At 46.4% G+C, this 16959-nt stretch overlaps 1 protein-coding gene across 7 annotated transcripts in view; it reads right to left on the bottom strand.

The window, feature by feature from the left end:
- The window catches only part of LOC143997550 (catenin delta-1-like), a 575442-nt gene that overhangs the window by 384075 nt on the left and 174408 nt on the right, over nt 1-16959 (bottom strand). For all 7 annotated transcript variants that reach the window (XM_077493212.1, XM_077493213.1, XM_077493214.1 and 4 more), the window contains 2 exons: nt 10727-10922; nt 9427-9544 (listed from right to left, as the gene is read on the bottom strand). In XM_077493212.1, the coding sequence (XP_077349338.1) occupies nt 9427-9544; nt 10727-10922 (314 nt within the window). The remainder of the gene's footprint in view (nt 1-9426; nt 9545-10726; nt 10923-16959) is intronic.

Raw genomic sequence — 16959 nt, 5'->3', positions numbered from 1 at the left:
CTGTGCAAAAATGGTTGAAAAAAGTTTACACAGTCTGGGGACTAGGATATCCTGATATTCTAGATACCATTCAATGGGGAATCCATCTGGACCCGGGGTCTTGTGTTTAGCAAAGTTTTTAATGGTGAGCGTGATCTCCTCAGCAGAAATGGGCGATTCCAGGGACATCTTCTGTTCTAGGGGCAACATCGGGAAGTCAATCATATCAACATATTCATATAGTTCAGGAATGGTATAGTGGGCCTGGGAACGATATAAGTTTGTGTAGAAGCTTTGGAAAATCTCCATAATCTCATCCTGTGTATCTGAGTGTATTCGAAGTATCATAGATACAAGGGATCAAAATGGGGTCAGGGAGCGGTGCGGCCAAAAACGCCAGCAGTTTCCCGCTCCTATCGCCCATTTCAAAAATCCGCTGACGTTGGTATAGGGCTTTTTTTTGAGTCTTTGAAAGAAGTGCAAGTTCATATTCTCTACTAATGCTCTGTAAGTTCTGATAACAGAGGGGAGAGGGATCCCTGACATAGGAATCCTCCGCCACCTTTAGCTGAGAGGCCAACTTTCATAGGCGCTCCCCATTTGCCCTCCTCAGATCCAGTACCCCCTTCATGTAGGCCCCTCTAGAAACCGCCTTAAAAGCATCCCAAGTTATTAGTTCGGGGACCTCATCCCTGTTTTCCTGCCAAAAGTGTGTCACTGCATCTTTACAGGTATAGGTCACCATGGGCTCCTGCAGCCAATATGAGCTCATCCGCCACACCCGGTCGCCCAAGGCAGTGCATGTTTTCATAGTCAATTGCAGGGGTGAGTGATCCGATATTGCCCTCGGTAAGTAGGAAATCTCCTCTACTCCGGGCAACGCAGCCCCAGAGAGGAAAAACATATCCAGTCTAGAAAGAGATCTATAGGATGCCGATGCACAAGAGAACTCCCGCAACTCTGGGTGCTTCCAACGCCATACCTCCTTAAGGTCATAGGACGTGGCCCAATCACTCAACACTGTGGATGACGGTCTAGTGCAGCGGAGCCTATCTCGATCTGCGCTCATAACCTGGTTAAAATCTCCTCCTATAAGGAGGTGACCTTGTAACATGGGAAGCACCACCTTCATACAGGCCCTCAGCCTTTGCAAGTCAAACGGCGGCAGCATATACATATTTACTAAAGTATATAACACTCCTAGGTATTGTAAAACTACCACAACATAGCAGCCCTGCGGGTCAGTCTTGACTTCCAGTATCTGGACTGGTAGAGATCTTAGTATAAGTATAGACACACCTCTAGAGTAATTTGAATACGTTGCATGAAAAGCATGTGCAATGTATCTCTTTTTTAGGGCCATGACCCGTGATCCCACCAGGTGAGTTTCTTGGAGCATAAGTATTTGCGCTTTAGTACGCTTTAAGTAACCAAAGACGAGTGATCTCTTAATCTTTGAATTTAGTCCTCTGACATTCCAAGTAATACAATTAAAACTCATCGGTGGGATGTAGAGCCCATATAACAGAAAAGGGGAGAGAGGACAGGCCAGAAAAAAACCTAGCCCCCATCCCCCCCCCTCTACCAACATATCATGAACATTGTGTAAGGAATTCAAAAATCGATCATGTCTATTCCACCAGTATTTTCGTTGCCAGTTTGTGCGTGCATTGTCTATGCAAGAAAAACAGAACAAACAACCCAACCTTAACCATCCAGGTTCCCCCCCTCCCCCCTCCCTGCTCATTGTCCCCAACTGTAACAAGCTTCATCCCAAAAACCAAAAAGGAAAAACAGTTCAGTCTAGGGAGTGACCAGACGTAGCTCCCAGGTTCAGTTAGTAGTAAAACCTTGTCAGGTCAGTTAAGGGGAATCTTGGGCATCCCCCGGCAAATCATAGCAAATAAAAGGCACCTGATGTTGTAACAAAATGAAAAAGTGCGCATCCTATGTTGGGTTATGGGCACCAAATCTAGGTCCGCCAGGTAAACGTGAGGGTAACTCAGCATTAATCATAACTCCTGGGTAGGACAACACAGAGATACCTCACACAATGTTCGCCCCATCCCGTAAACAACGAATCCATCCGTAATAATAGGTAAGGGCAATCTCCGCGATGTATGTGCAATGCCTTAGAAAGATAGGTTTATTGCAGTCCACCTAACCATTCCGAAGCTTCTGTGGGTGAAAGAAAAAATTGTACTCTGCCTTCATTAACCACTCTCAGCTTAGCAGGATACATCATGCTGTAAGGAAGGTGTTTCTCTCGTAGACGCTTCTTAACGTGGAGGAAAGCTGCTCTTTGTTTTTGGGTGGTAGCAGAAAAATCAGGGAAAATGGAGATCTTCTTTCCGTTATATTGTATATCTTGTAAGTTCCGGGCAGTACGCATAATGCATTCTTTGTCCCGAAAGTGGAGCAACTTTGCCAGGATGGGACGTGGGGGCGCTCCAGGGGGCATAGGGCGCATAGGTACCCTATGAGCCCGTTCAATCGCAAACAAGGGTGACAGGGCCTCCCGCTCCAGCAAAGTGCCCAGCCATTGCTCCAGGAATTGCTCTGTGTCCCTGCCTTCCGCGCCTTCCGGGAATCCCACGAATCGCAGATTGTTCCTGCGCATTCGGTCTTCAAGGTCTCCCAATTTAGTGGCATGCTCTTTAAGCTCCTGTTGGTGCGTGCGGATAGTAGCAGACATAGGTTGTATACTGTCCTCCATATCACTAATTCTTTGCTCTGCAGTAGATATCCTAGAGCGAATCTTCTGCATGTCATGTTTAACAATGGATAAATCCAGTCTGACTGTTTCGATCTGTGTGGTTAGTGTAGTCTGGCATTGATGTATAGCCTCCATCACATGTTTTAAAGTAAGCTCTTCCTCTCCCTCCACCGTCCCCTCAGCCTCCATCCCCCGGTCGGCCCGTGGTGTGGGATCGCCAGGGTCACTATCCTTCTCCCAGGCCCCATCCTCCTCCCATGGCTCCATGTCCTTCTCCGCCTGTGGCATCACCGGCGGAGGGGTATGCTGACTGTGCGGGGAGTCCGCAAAATGTTCCTTATGGTCGTCGGGGGCTTAGGTTTAATGGCATTGCTGGAGGATGTTTGTGTACCAGCCGAGGGGCCGGATTCACCTTTCATCTGCGGCTTGCATTTCGGCGGCTTACCATTAGAGGAGGATGCGCCGGCGCCATCTTTGGCCTTGTTCCCCGCCTGTGAGGCCGCTCGCTCCGCGGCGGATTTATGACTCGCCGGGCCGTTTCGACCCATTCTAACGGGTCCTGGCGAAGGCGGTGGGTGTTCCGGTGGTGTCTGCGAGACAGGGACAGAGTCGGTGCGGTCGGATGCTGTGCAGGATTCTTTGGTGCCGGAGGAGCTCTCAAGACACGCTGTCTACATGTCCGCCGCTGGCCACGCCCAAATCGTAGACATTTTTAATGCCGAAGGCATGTAGGTATGTGCAGGTACGCATCCTGGATGTACAAAGATGCCAGGGAGTCCCCTTGATGGAGTGCAGAGACTACTGAGCGAACTGATTCCATTCTGAACCTCTGTACTTTTTCAAATTAATTGAGGGATTTTAGGACCAATATTGGACGGAGGTACCCCTTCCTTTTTGGGGACTACAGATTGGAGCAGAACCCCTGGAAACGTTATGACTCCGGAACAGGTACCATCACCCCGCATTAGGGCCTCCCAGCGAGCCGGGAGTACAGGTATGCTGGAGGGGAATAATCTGTTTGGTGGCCAAGAGGACCTTGTAGCCGGAGGAAATGAGATTGCAGACCCATTGGTCGGACAGCCGAGAGGTCCACTGGGCTGCAAACTCCTGAAGGCCACCCCCCACGAGTTGCGGACGGGGGCAAACCTTCATGCAGTAGCACTTTTGCTCACAGCTTGCGGTTCCAGGGATGTTTTTGTCCTTCAGAGGTCATCCTGTCAGGCTGGGGATGGTTAGCCGAAGCCCCGGGTGGACGAAAAAGCCCTTTGTGAGCGGAAAAAGAGGGTCCTTGCCTACGGCGTGGCTCCTTAGCCTTCCTGGCCTGTGAGAGTATTGTACTCTTACCACCTGTGGCATTTTTATTAATGTTATCTAATGAGGCTCCAAAGAGCCGCTCTCCAAGGGTGGGTAAATTCGTCAGGGCTTTCTTAGATGCCTGGTCAGCCAACCAGCATTTAACCAACCAAATCAGGCGCCTCAGCACCACTGCTGACACTGAAGCCCTGGATAACAAGGGGAGGGTATCCAGGGCCGCATCACAAATGTACTTAAGGCCTTGCTCTAACTGGTCTGCTAGTTCCATGCAGACAGGGGAAGCCTGTTGCTCCCCCAATTCGCAGTGCAAAAGTTTTGCCCACTCAGTGTCTGTGACATAAGTGTGGATGCCAGTACTGGTCGCATTGCTGAACCCACAACCGTAAACAAGGAACGAGCCACTGTCTTTCTGTCCGTGGGGTCCTTAAAAAGGCAGGAGTCCCCTCTTCCGGGATCGTGGTTACTTTGTTTAACCTGGATTCTGGGGGGGTCCACGGCCGGAGGAGCCGACCCCTTTTTGAGAAGGCTCCTCTCAAAGGGGTAACACACCGCCATGTATTTGGGGACCAAAAAGGTCAGTTGCGGTCGACCCCATTTCTTGTATATGAACTTATTGAAATAAGCCAGATACGGAAACACCTTAGGTGTATGGGCTGGCTTAAGGGACCCAAAAGGGACCGTTGCATCAGCAGAGGGATCAGCAGGTGCCGTTTACCACCTTTACACCCACGCACCACTTCCATCTTGGCAACGAACGTATTAAATACCGCTGACAAAGCGTGCAGAGGCACTGCACTGTCTGCAGGCGAACCGGTTGCAATTTCCTGGATTTCGGGGGAAGAAACACCAGTTTCTGAAGCCATGCTGACCCTACCCTGTCTGCCACCTGTTGAGGACTTAGGACAGTGGCGGTCCCACCCTCTTAACTGCTGCAGGCTGAGGGGCCCCCACCTCAGGACTCACCACCCTGACGAGTTCTGCTCCGTCCAGATAGGTGTGCCTGTGTCCTGTGTCAGCTCCCAGATGCACAAGAGACAAAACCACCCTGTGCGGAGCTCCACTGTATAGCACTGAAGCTGAAAAAGTTGTTCAGGCTTCAACAAAATAGCGCTGAGCGTCCAATATAAAGGATATAATCACAGGGAAAATGGCCGCCGGACTAAAGTAAAATGGAGACAGAGCATGCTGCTCCCTGGTCACACCAAAAATGGCCGCTGAGCACTGTATGCTATGAAGGACAGTGAAAACACAGGCAGAGAAATGGCGGTAAACAGTGCTACAGCGATCAGCAGACACAGCCTCCAGACACCCAGGGGAGAGACCTACAGACAACGAGGCAAAGCTACTCGAGGCAGGGAGAGCTGTACTTACCAGTCCTGAAGAGCTGGGAGACATTCCATCACAGACTCACTCTCCGATCAGTACGGGATGGCTGCTGGCCTGCCACACTGACGCAGACATCAGTAGTCCGGTCATAGGTGTGCCTCGGGGGCATTACGCCCACTGGCCGCCCCTGGAGCTGGGGGCATGTCGTGGCCGATCCAGCGTGGAGCTCTGGTCTGCACATGCTCGCTGATCAGGCTGGGGAGACTACAAGGATAAGGGTATCTAGCCTGTCACCCAGCCGGCTGTCGATAGATCACAGGATCTTTAATCTTGCGCAAAAAAGCAAACTTCTGCAGAAAAAACCCACGGACCGATGGGCCCGCAGGGTTCCTAGGTCCTTCTCTTTCACTAGGCTGAAAAAAAAAACTGAGGCTGCAGGAGCAGGCTGGGGGGGGGTCGTTACCCAAGGGACCGTCCCTTGGCCGGAACTAGAAAGTTTGAGTTTTGTTATAACATATTTAACATGTTCTGCCTAGTCCTCTCCTGAAGGTGGCATAACAACCCGATGGTATAAGAAAGGAGCTGTGTCAGCTGGTGAATGTAAGATAAAGTCTGCTGCTTCTGTGACACAGTGTGACTCTGAGCAAAGCATGAGAAGGTACGTGCTCCATATAGCCCCCAGTGGTGACACTTAGGCATGACAACATTTATTTTAAAGGAGACATTTCATAAGAAAATTAGAAAATTCATTAGAAAACTCCACTTACATTTCCCGCCGCAGGGTTTTCTGTGGTAAAACCAACAGACTCAAGCTTCACCCTTCACGGTGGGTTCCGTTAACAAACCTTCAGGAACTGGGGACCCTCAGGGAACCCACAATCCTGGACCTGTAAAAAGCACCCCGCCAGTAAAACTTTATGGCCTTAATACCAGAAGTACTGGATTCCGCTCTCTAAAAAGGTTTACAGGCAAAACCTTGTTTCTTCAGATATGAGGCCGGGTACCATTCAATTCGGCCTAAAAGACACTTTGAACAAATCCGGCTGCATAGCTAGCCCCAGCAAGGATTGCTCCTGTCAGAAACCATGAAACAGTCACATCACACTTGTTTATTAATAAAAATAAAGAGGTAAATAGAAAAAAGCGTAGTCAAGCATAGCCAGATCGGGTAGTCAGCCAGTCCAAAGTTCATTAACCAGATCGGGTAATCAGCCAGGCCGTAAGTCAGGGATCCAAGGAGAGCAACCGCAAGCAGGATAAGAAGCCAGGTGGGATGCCAGCAAGCCAGTCTTGAAACAAACAGCAGGAGATTGTTCCCTGTGATGTGACCACCGCTAAGGCAAAGGAAAAAGTGAGCTGGAAGGCTTTAAATAGGCAGACGACCATCATCCGGAACAGCTAGTAACTGTGGAAAGAGAAGAGGACTGGCAATTAGCCGACAGCTGAGCGGCCAGCCCAGAGGAGGAAGGGCTAAGCCAGCCCTGACAGCTCCAAGGGAGCTCAGCATAGCTTCACTCGTGATTAACACCTTAGATACTGGCGAAAAAACTGAGATACTTCCAGTAGCAGGAGGTGTTGTATAGGGAGGCAACTTCCTGCTTAGGGTGTGCCAGTGTTCAGCACCTGAAGGTGGACTATAACCCACATAGTAACTACTATGGTCCTGTGTCCTGTCAGGTACGATTAAAGAAAATATTTTTTTCTTTACATTAAACACTTGCACTCTTGATGAATTAACAGCTACACATACTTTGGCTTAGAACGTTGGCTATATTCTTTATGTACTCAACAGTGGGGGGACACCAACTGCTGGAGACATTCCATCGCTCATCCCACACTTCATTTCTATAAAAAGGGAAAATTCATTCTAAAGGGATATACGGAGGCAATAGTGAAAATAGCTGTATAATGTGTTTCAGCATGTCACAGGCTGAGAGAAACATGAGAAATTGCGTATTTAAAATAACCTGGACTCTACCACTATGCTCCTTATTATCATCAGTTACCCTGACTCCCCACCTATCCTCCTTTACATCATCCCATAAACCAGTTGTTTTCAACTCCTGTCCTCAGAACCCACTAATAGGCCAGATGTTACGCTGGCCATACACCAGGGCTCGACAAATCCCAGGCGCCAGGTCGCCGTTGCGACTGGAAATTGTGCCCTGGAGCCTGGGTTTTTGTCACTGATAGGTGCCTATGCTACTGGGCTGGCTGTGGTGTCTTGGCTGGGAAAGTGAAGGCCCTCCAGACAGAGAGCACTGTCTGACAGTCGGGATGGAGCAGGAAGAGAGCGGCTCAGCAGCCGCTGACATCCTCCCCCCTTCTCCCCACACTGTTAGCAGAGCAGCACCGCAGTGTGTGAAACTATGTAGAGAGGAGCTGTCAAAATTGAGGCTGGATGACGGGGTGGGCGGGACCCAGGTATCCAACACCAGCCGATGGGTTTTGGGCGGGCCAATACATGTGGCCCCGCCCCTTTCTTAAGCAGCCCAATCATTGGCTGGATAGCTGCTGGATCCCGCACACCTCTGACATCACGCTGAATTTGTCAGCTCCTCTCTCCATACAGTTTCACAGGCTGCAGCAGTGAAGAGAGCATTCAGTTTCACCATCGGCTGTGCCACCTGCCAGTGCCAACCAGTGCCACGTGGCAACTGCCAGTGCAATCCAGTGCCACCTGCCAATGCCATCCAGTGGCAATTAGTGCCACCTGCCAATGCCAATTAGTGCCACCTGCCAATGCAATCCAATGCCACTTGCCAGTGCCACCTGTCAGTGCTGCCCAGTGCCACCTGTCAGTTCCCATCCGCGGCACCTCAGTGCTGCCTACTGGTGCCCATCAGTGCCATCTGTCAGTGCCCATCAGTTCCAACCTCAATGGCACCCCATCAGTGCAGCCTATCAGAGCACATCAGTGAAGGGGGGGGGAAGCATATTTGCAAAATCTTAAAAACAAAAACAAGTTGATTTTTTTTTTTTATATATATATATTTTTTTTTTTCTTTTTTATATTGTCCTTTTTTCTCTTGGCATCAGGCATGAGCAATTCTTAGTGCCCGTTGCCCCAGACATGCAGTTCTGGGCGCTGGGCAGAGGATTTAAATAACTGGCTCCTAACATTTTCAGCTGGCTCCTAGATTCTAAGCAAATTTGTCAAGCCCTGCCATACACCTATATATTATCTGCAGATTTTCTATGGTTAAAAGGACAAAGTGAGAGATTCCTCCATCCACACAGTTTGACGAACATGGGGAAATCGGTTGCACTTTCTCCATTTAACAATAGAAAATCTGCAGATGATCTATAGTTGTATGGCCAGCTTTAGGTATTACCTTGGGGAAATTCAGACTAGAATATCACTGAGCAGCAAATTATATCACCTGTGATGTATATCAGTTGTCATCTTGCAAACCTGGCCTGTTAGTGGGTCCTGAGAACAGGAATTGAGAAACACTGCCTTAAACCTTATAACATTCCAGAACCCTTGATTAATTTCCCTGGAGTTATCACTCCCCCTCCTTCCCATGTAGAGAGAGATATATGAGAGATAGAGATAGAGATAGAGAGATCTCAAAAGAGACAGATCTGGAAAGAAAGATGAACAGAAATCTTGAGAGGTTCTGATGACAAACACTTGACCAAAGCATGGCACATACTACTACTACCTGCTGGGGTTGAGTGAGAAAAAAAACTCAGGTCAGAGCTGCTGTGCTAACAACCTGATGTTAGTACAGTGATCTCTCTTGTGGTGCTTCAGTGTTCTGACAAACACGCAGCCGAGTGCACTGATCGGCAGACATTTTTTGGTCATGGCCCTTTGACAAAAGACGGCCGAAAAGCCGACTGCTGTCAGATCGGCTGCCATAAACACGTGCCAAATGTCAGCCAGTTTCTATTGAACCGGTTGACGACCCCGAAATTCAGCCCTTGTGTACTAGGCTTTACTACTGAATTTAACATTAAATTTTCCCCCCTCTGTAGTAAGAAATACAGTGATAAATATTACCAAGCAAAAATGTCTTGTTTTTTTTACAGTATTCATATACAACTGAAATACAATTTCAATTGAGAGGCGCATGTATTTGTACCTTGCTGTTAACATGTCCATGACCAATCTCTGAACGCAATACGTGGACTACTGAATCCACTAGTCCCTCACACTCTCGCATTTTTCTGCGTGCTTCAGAACGTTCAGATGAGATATTCCTAGAATGAAAAGGTTTTTAGGTTTATGTTTTTTCTTTGTTAAAATTTTACTTCGTAAAGGTAATGCTGTATAGGAAATATTTAAGTTAACTTCATTTTAAAAGTTACGCTGTCACTACAGATTTGAAATTAAAGTGGTTGTAAACTCTCCCCCACAACTTTGTCCCATGTAAATCAGCATAAAAAACCCTAATGAACACTGCTTGTAGATATCTCTTTACTTTTAGTATTGTTGTAATCCTTTATGTTCTTTAGAATGACGTCACTGAGCATGCCCAGATCTCCCCTGATTTACGGCACTCTCTATGTGCTTGTCTATCTTATCAGGACTTCCTATGGCACACCACTGAAATCCCAGGAGGCTGCAGAATTATTCAGAGCTTCCTCCTACACACCATGTGACCTCACATGCAGTGTAAACTTGGCCATTACTGCAGTCTTATCAGTTGAAACTGAGAAGACTGACAAAGACAAACATTAGACAATTCGCACAAGTAAATACTATGAAATAAAACAAGTCTAAAATAAAACAAGCTATGAACAGGGAAGCAGGGTTGCCATAGAAACATTGGATTGAGAAGGAGGCTTGGTTAACAGTACAGGAAGTGATCAATGTAAGGGCGGAAATACACTCCACTGTGGACTCAGAAAACAATACTTAAGATGGTGCTGCCTAACCCCTGGAAACAATTTTTTTACAGTTTCTTTAAACAGTAATATGCGATTTGGGCTGGATTACAGTGGCAAGAGTTTGATAATTATTATAATGGACTAAATGAAAACCAGCATAAGAGTGGGAGTTTACTTCCTCTTTAAAATAAAGGCAATCTCTAAAAAGAGATCCTATATACTTGCCTATCTGGTGGCTTGTGAATTTAAAAATCTGCAACGTTGCTGACAACTGTTGCAAACTTTTGGGTGTGTGAATACCATTCTTCTTACCAAAGACTGGTTTCTCCCACAGGCTCATACAGTACATGGCACCAAGAGCAGATATCTGTCACATAGGAAAGTGTTGGGAGACCTGCAGTGGCCATGTTTCAGCAATGCAGCCGAGTTTTTACACACGGACAACTGAAACTACTAATATTATATATAGTATCTTCTTTTACAGGCTGCATTTTTTTTAAATTTTTGACAGTCGTTTACATTTTTAACGCCACAAATGCTCTGCATACTTACCTCAAACACCCTGTTGTATTAATTAGAGACGGTTCCCATTCAATATGTTGGGATTTCCCATCCTCTGTATTTACTGCTCCTCCCTCTTTTTTCCATCCTGAATAGGGGACCAGGATTTCCTGAGTCAAAGTGTATAGGGCTTGGTCCACTAGTTCCATTTTGATAGAGTCAAGAGAAGACAAATTCCAAAGAGTGCCTAGTGAACATTTACCAACAAAAGAAATTAAAATTAACAGATACACATATAAAGCATTACGTATGCCTTCATATATTCATTTTTCTTAAACCACTTCCCTACTGGCCACTTTTAACCCCTTCCTGCCCAAGCCAATTTTCAGTGCTGTCAAGCTTTGAATGACAATTGTGCAGTAATGCAAAACTGTACCCATATGAAATTTTTCTTTTTTGAAACAAATAGAGCTTTTTTTTGGTGGTATTTATTCACCAAAGTTTGTTTTTGTTTTTTTGGGGGTTTTTTTGCTAAAAAGGAAAAAAGCCTGAAAAAAAAAAAAAAAAAAAAAAGAAAGAAGTTTTTAATAGTTTGTTATAAAATTTTGCAAACGGGTAATATTTCTCCTTCACTTATGAGCACTGATGGGCACATGTGAGGCTGCACTGCTAGGGGGCACTGAATGGCAGAACGGGTGGGACGGCACGGATAATCAGCACACGGATAATCAGTGCCCTGCTTAAGTGTACAGTGAGGGGGAAAAAAAGTGTTTGATCCCCTGCTGATTTTGTACGTTTGCTCACTGACAAAAATGATCAGTCTAATTTTAATGGTAGGCCCTAAACACCTATCTGTAATAGCAATGAGACCTGCGATAGCCATGCCAACGACATTGCTTGACACACAACACTGGCATCAAGAATGATTGAATGAGAAATGTCATAATATCCCCACATTTAGAAACCCAATTGAACCGCCCGAACAGTGTTAAATTGGAAAAATACAGAAAAGATTTAAAAAAAAAGGGGGTGGGGGGGGAAACACAATGGATCCAGAGCGAATAAAAATAAACAGTAGCCAAATAAATGAAAGATAAAAAGACATGAGAGTAGTTGGGGGAAGTAAAGAAAAAGGGGATGCAAACCCGGAGGCGGTGAGCACGTCGCCGCTTCAAATAGCTATTGAGCCTGTATTCATTCGCTCCTCATGGCGGAAGCAGGGATGTAACTTCATCAGATAGAACATATTCCATAGCCTCCATGCCTTTGAATGTCTTTCCTGTTTATTTTGGCCCGTAAGGACAAAGTCAAATTTTTTTAAATTTCCTCCACTCTGCGCAACCACATCCCAATAGACGGAGGTGTGCTTTTTTTTTTTCCACATGAGGGGAATGCAGGATTTAGCGCCATTCAACAAGTGCCACACTATCGATTTCTGGTAGCGTGGAGTAGAAGGAAAGCGTGATTGTTAGGAAATGTATAATCCGTAAAATTATGGAGTAACTTTCCATACTGTTGTCTAGAAATGTTGCCGCAGAGGGTAGGACCAAGAGATGTGGAGGAGAGTTAGTTGCCTTGTCTGTCTGGCATCTCCAGCAGTTGTCTGTAGTTGGGAAATACTTGTGTAATAACCGAAGTGTATAATATCACCTAGTCAAAATCTTAGATTCTTGTATTTTCATACAAATACATGTTTTTAACCACTGCCTGCCCACAATCATTATACGTCGGTAATTTGAAGAGGAATATTGTTGTTATGGCAGCAGCTAACTGCCATATCCCCGGTATCCTCTTTTTCAGTGAGCAGTCCCCGTTTCAGATAAAAGTGGTCTCTGCAGCGGATTCACTGCAAGATCACTTAATACCGGCGGGAGAGGGCCCCCCCCCACCGCTGACCGGAGCAGTCAGCAGCAGCGGTGGCGATAGCTCTTCACCCTTGCTGGGCTTGGGGAGGGCAAGATGGCCCACCCATCTCCATAACAGTGCAGGGTGGAAACGTCACTCCCGCTCACAGCTCTTAAAGGGCAATTTTTTTTAATTAAAATTTTTATTTTTTAATTGCATTTTAGTGTAAATATGAGATTTGAGGTGTCCGGTCTTTCTGACACTAGATCTCATATTTAAGAGGTCCTGTGAAGGATGTTTAAGTTCCTTGTAATAAGATGAAAAAAAAAGTTAATTTTTTTTTTTAACCCTGTAAAATGGTAAAATAAAAAAATAAAAAACGTTTTAAATGTGCCCCGTCCTGAACTTGTGTTCAGAAGCGAATTTATACGCGAGTAGCACCCTCATATGAAAACGGTGTTCAAACCACACATGAGATATAGCCGCGATCGGTAGAGAGCGCAATAATTTTAGCCCTAGACCTACTCTAACTTAAAACATGCTACCTGTAGAATTGTTTAAACGTCGCCTATAGAGATTTTTAAGGGTAAAAGTGTCGCCATTCCACAAGCGGGCACAATCGACAAGCGTGACATGTTGAGTATCAATTTACTAGGCATAACATTATCTTTCACAATATAAAAAAATTGGGCTAACTTTACTGTTACTGTCTTATATTTTAATTTATAAAAGTGTATTTCTACCAAAAAAAGTGTGCTTGCAAGACCGCTGCGCAAATACGGTGTGACAAAGTATTGCAACGGCTGCCATTTTATTCTCTATAGTGTGCTCGAAAAAAACAATGTATAATGTTTGGGGGTTTTAAGTAATTTTCTAGCAAAATCTTAACTTGTAAATAACAAATCTCAGAAAGGCTTGGTTCTTAAGTGGTTAAAGAGAACCTGATTATAGTTTGTTTTTGGGCGCCTGTAAAAGAGAGGTGTAAGTCAAGCTCCCATTTCTGTAAGGCCCCTTTCACACTGTCGGACCGTACAGGTCCGCCCATCAGTTTTATCGGTGGACCTGGGTCAGGGTATGGTTAAATTGAGCCGGATTGGCGATTGAGTGCAGGAAATAGTGTAGCCGCATTGCTTTCCAGAACAGAAGTGGAATGCGACCAGTTTCACTCATCAGCTATTGGATGGAAGGTCACTGAAACTTTGGGAGTATACACATTTTAAAGGGGGTTGCCCCTGCCGAACCAGGAGTGTAGTCCTTTGTTCCACTCCTTTGGGGTGCATATGTATTAAGTCTGTGATTTCTAACAGCTTTCGCCAAGAGTTTCCCGCATTTATTGCCGAATTTATGGAAATTCTGGCAGAACTGTAGCACCGCTTTAGCACTAATGTAGTAAATCCACCATTTGCCTTCTAAGAGACAATCGTTCCGTTTCCAGTGAGGCTATAGGTGTACGTTTATGCCTCAATTCCACTTCATGTATCTCATGAAGAAGCTTAAGCAGTTGTTGAGGGGTGGGGGAGCAATATAGAAGAGAGGAACAGGAAAAGAGAAAGGCCAGGACAAGGAAAGTGAGGAGCTGACAGTGTGTTACTGTCCTTCCTACTAATGAATGAAAAAAAATGTAGCAAAAAAGCACACCCCCGATTAACTCCAGGTGAGGTGCTTCAACCTAATGGGGAAGAGGTTAGACCAGACTGAAAGGAGTCATCCAGCCCCCCAGCTTGGAAACAAAGCAAGCATTTGCTCCAGATCATAAGAGTACTAAGTACAAAAACAAAAATAATGGAAACTCCGGTGTTAGAGATAAACTTTAAGGGAATAACCAGAATCAGCTTCAACAGCATCAGTTATGATGTAATGCTGCCTTCACCCTAGAGACTGCCCCACATCTCCATGCCTACTACAGTCATCTCCTCCAGATGACCAGGGATAATAATAATAATAATAATAATAATAATAATAAATGCCCTCTGACCCACAGCAGAAAAAGGGGTGTGCCTGTGGATCTAATAGGCACAGTTTGTCCCCTGATGGAGAAGGTCCTCACCCACACTATCACGGGAACCACGTAGAACCCACCGCCCCCCTCATACGAGAGGGCTGGCCGAGGGGAAATCCCTCTTCTCGGCCGAGCAGACCTCCTCCACTTTCTCCGCACCACACAGGGGTGGAGGTAAGAGGGCGAAGAGACCCCCCCCCCACCCGCTTACACCAGGGATATGCCCAACCTGCCAGCAGTACGGTCAGAACCACCAATGTCTCCACCAGACTGATCTCCACTGTACTGAAGCACCATGGGGGGAGCCACGGGGCACGCGCATAGAAGTCAAGGAGGTACATATAGCACTGTTGAATACTGGGCTGAACTGGGAAAGAAAGAAAAATGAAAGGCTTTAAAACCTTTTCTTGATGAAGCCAATGATGCATGCCGACCCGCTCCCCCATATCACACAGTCCCCAGCAACAGCCACCGACATATTAGGCACCCAACTACATTCTGAATCACTCAGATATATACATCTCTCTCCGAATATCAAAGCATTGTGAAAACAGATTGGGAACTCACAAACATTAAAGTATATCAGATATGGGTTAGATATACATCCTCAAAACATTAAGGTGCAGAGACCTTTCCAATGCAGCAGAAGAGGCCAAAGCATTCCAAAGAGATGCAGTGCCTGCAGGCATGTCGGGTGCACCCCATATTTAGTCAGTGCCTTCCCAGGCAATGCCAGAGACGCTAGCCCTGCAGTTCCAATAAAGGTAGCGAAATTCCATGGAGGAGGGAAGCCATCCCACGAACATCTTTCATTCACAGTCTAGGGAAACTGCAGAACATTGTGAGACCCAAGGGGCAGAGCTCAGATAGAGTATGGGTAGATCTCCTCCCACACTGGGCTCCCTCCTCACCACATATTATGGGATCGGAGTGAAAAACCAGTCAACGGCGAGGGAGTGGGAGATAAATAGGCTAGAAACGTCTATACAACAGCTTATCGTACCATTAGCAGCAGCTAGATCTCCTGTGCCTCTTAGGAGGCGATGTGGGATCTGCATTGGCTTCTCTGTTGTGTGGCCGAATGGGGTCTCCTCGATTCCGACAAGCCCGGGGGGGGAATGGGTAAAGCGCTGGAATAACTGAAGTCAGTCAGGTATCTCAATGGGGTCAACCTCCATGAAGGTAAAGACAGGGAGCTCTTCAGGGGTAACCGCTGGGCTTTCTTGAAGGTTACAGACTGTAAGTAATGACCGATTGTCAGGCTATCTCCAGCACTTGTTTCAGCAGCACTAGCTGCTGCAGGGTTGCCCTGGACAAATCAGGTATCTGTAGGGTAGCACCGTCAAAGTCTATGTCCCCCTTCTTCCAGGCCTTCCAGAAGAGGAGTTCTTTGTGGGGACAATGATGCACGCGGCAGATTACAGGGCCCCGTGGATCCGATCAAAGACCACTTCTTGCTCGGGAGTTCTGGAGGATATAGGCTAAATCTTAAGCTGGTTTAGGCTGAGAAGGGCTGGGAGCTACACAGACATGCCTCCTTACTCGGCCACGTCCAGACCACTCCCAATCATTAAGGTTTCAAGGCTAACATTTGGTAGCTCGAACCTTCAGCTCCCTCCAGATATTTCTATGGGATTAAGGTCTGGAGACTGGCTAGGCCACTCCAGAACCTTATTTTGCTTCTTCTTCAGAGACTCCTTTGTTGCCTTGGCCCTGTGTTTTGGGTCAATGTCATGCTCGACCAATTCACGACCCACAACCCATTTTCAATGCCCTAAGCTAAGGGGAGGAGGTTCTCACCCAAGATTTCACAGAACTTGGTCCCGTCTGATGCGGTGAAGTTGTCCAGTCCCCTTAGCAAAAAAAACACCACCAAAGCATAATGTTTCCACCTCCATGTTTGACAGTGGGGATGGTGTTCTTGAGGTCATAGGCAGCATTCCTCCTCCTTCAAACACAGCGAGTGGAGTTGACGCCAAAGAGCTTGATTTTGGTCTCATCTGACCACAACACTTTAACCCAGTTCTCCTCTGAATCATTCAGATGTTCATCATCAAACTTCAGATGGGCCAGTACATGTGCTTTCTTGAGCAGGGGGACCTTGTGGGTGCTGCAGGATTTCAGTCCTTCATGGCGTAGTGTGTTACCAATTGTTTTCATAGACGTGCCTACGATACCAGATGCCTTGAGATCATTGAAAAGATTCTCCTGTGTAGTTCTGGGCTGATTAATCACCACTCACGATCATTGAAAGTCCACGAGGTGAGATCTTGCGTGAAGTCCCAGACTGAGTGAGCTTGACAGTTATTTGGGGTTTCTTTCATTTGCTTATAATCCCAACTGTTGTGATCCTCTTACCAAGCTGCTTGGTGATGGTCTTGTAGCCCATTCCAGCCTTGTGTAGGTCTACAATCTTCTCCCTGACATCCTTGGACAGCTC

This window comes from Lithobates pipiens, unplaced genomic scaffold (assembly GCF_037356315.1).
Source record: "Lithobates pipiens isolate NorthernLeopardFrog02 unplaced genomic scaffold, aLitPip1_a1.2 Scaffold_19, whole genome shotgun sequence".
Taxonomy (NCBI): domain Eukaryota; kingdom Metazoa; phylum Chordata; class Amphibia; order Anura; family Ranidae; genus Lithobates; species Lithobates pipiens.
The sequence above is the reverse complement of the archived record's forward strand: the minus strand, read 5'-3'. Positions and strand labels throughout refer to the sequence as shown.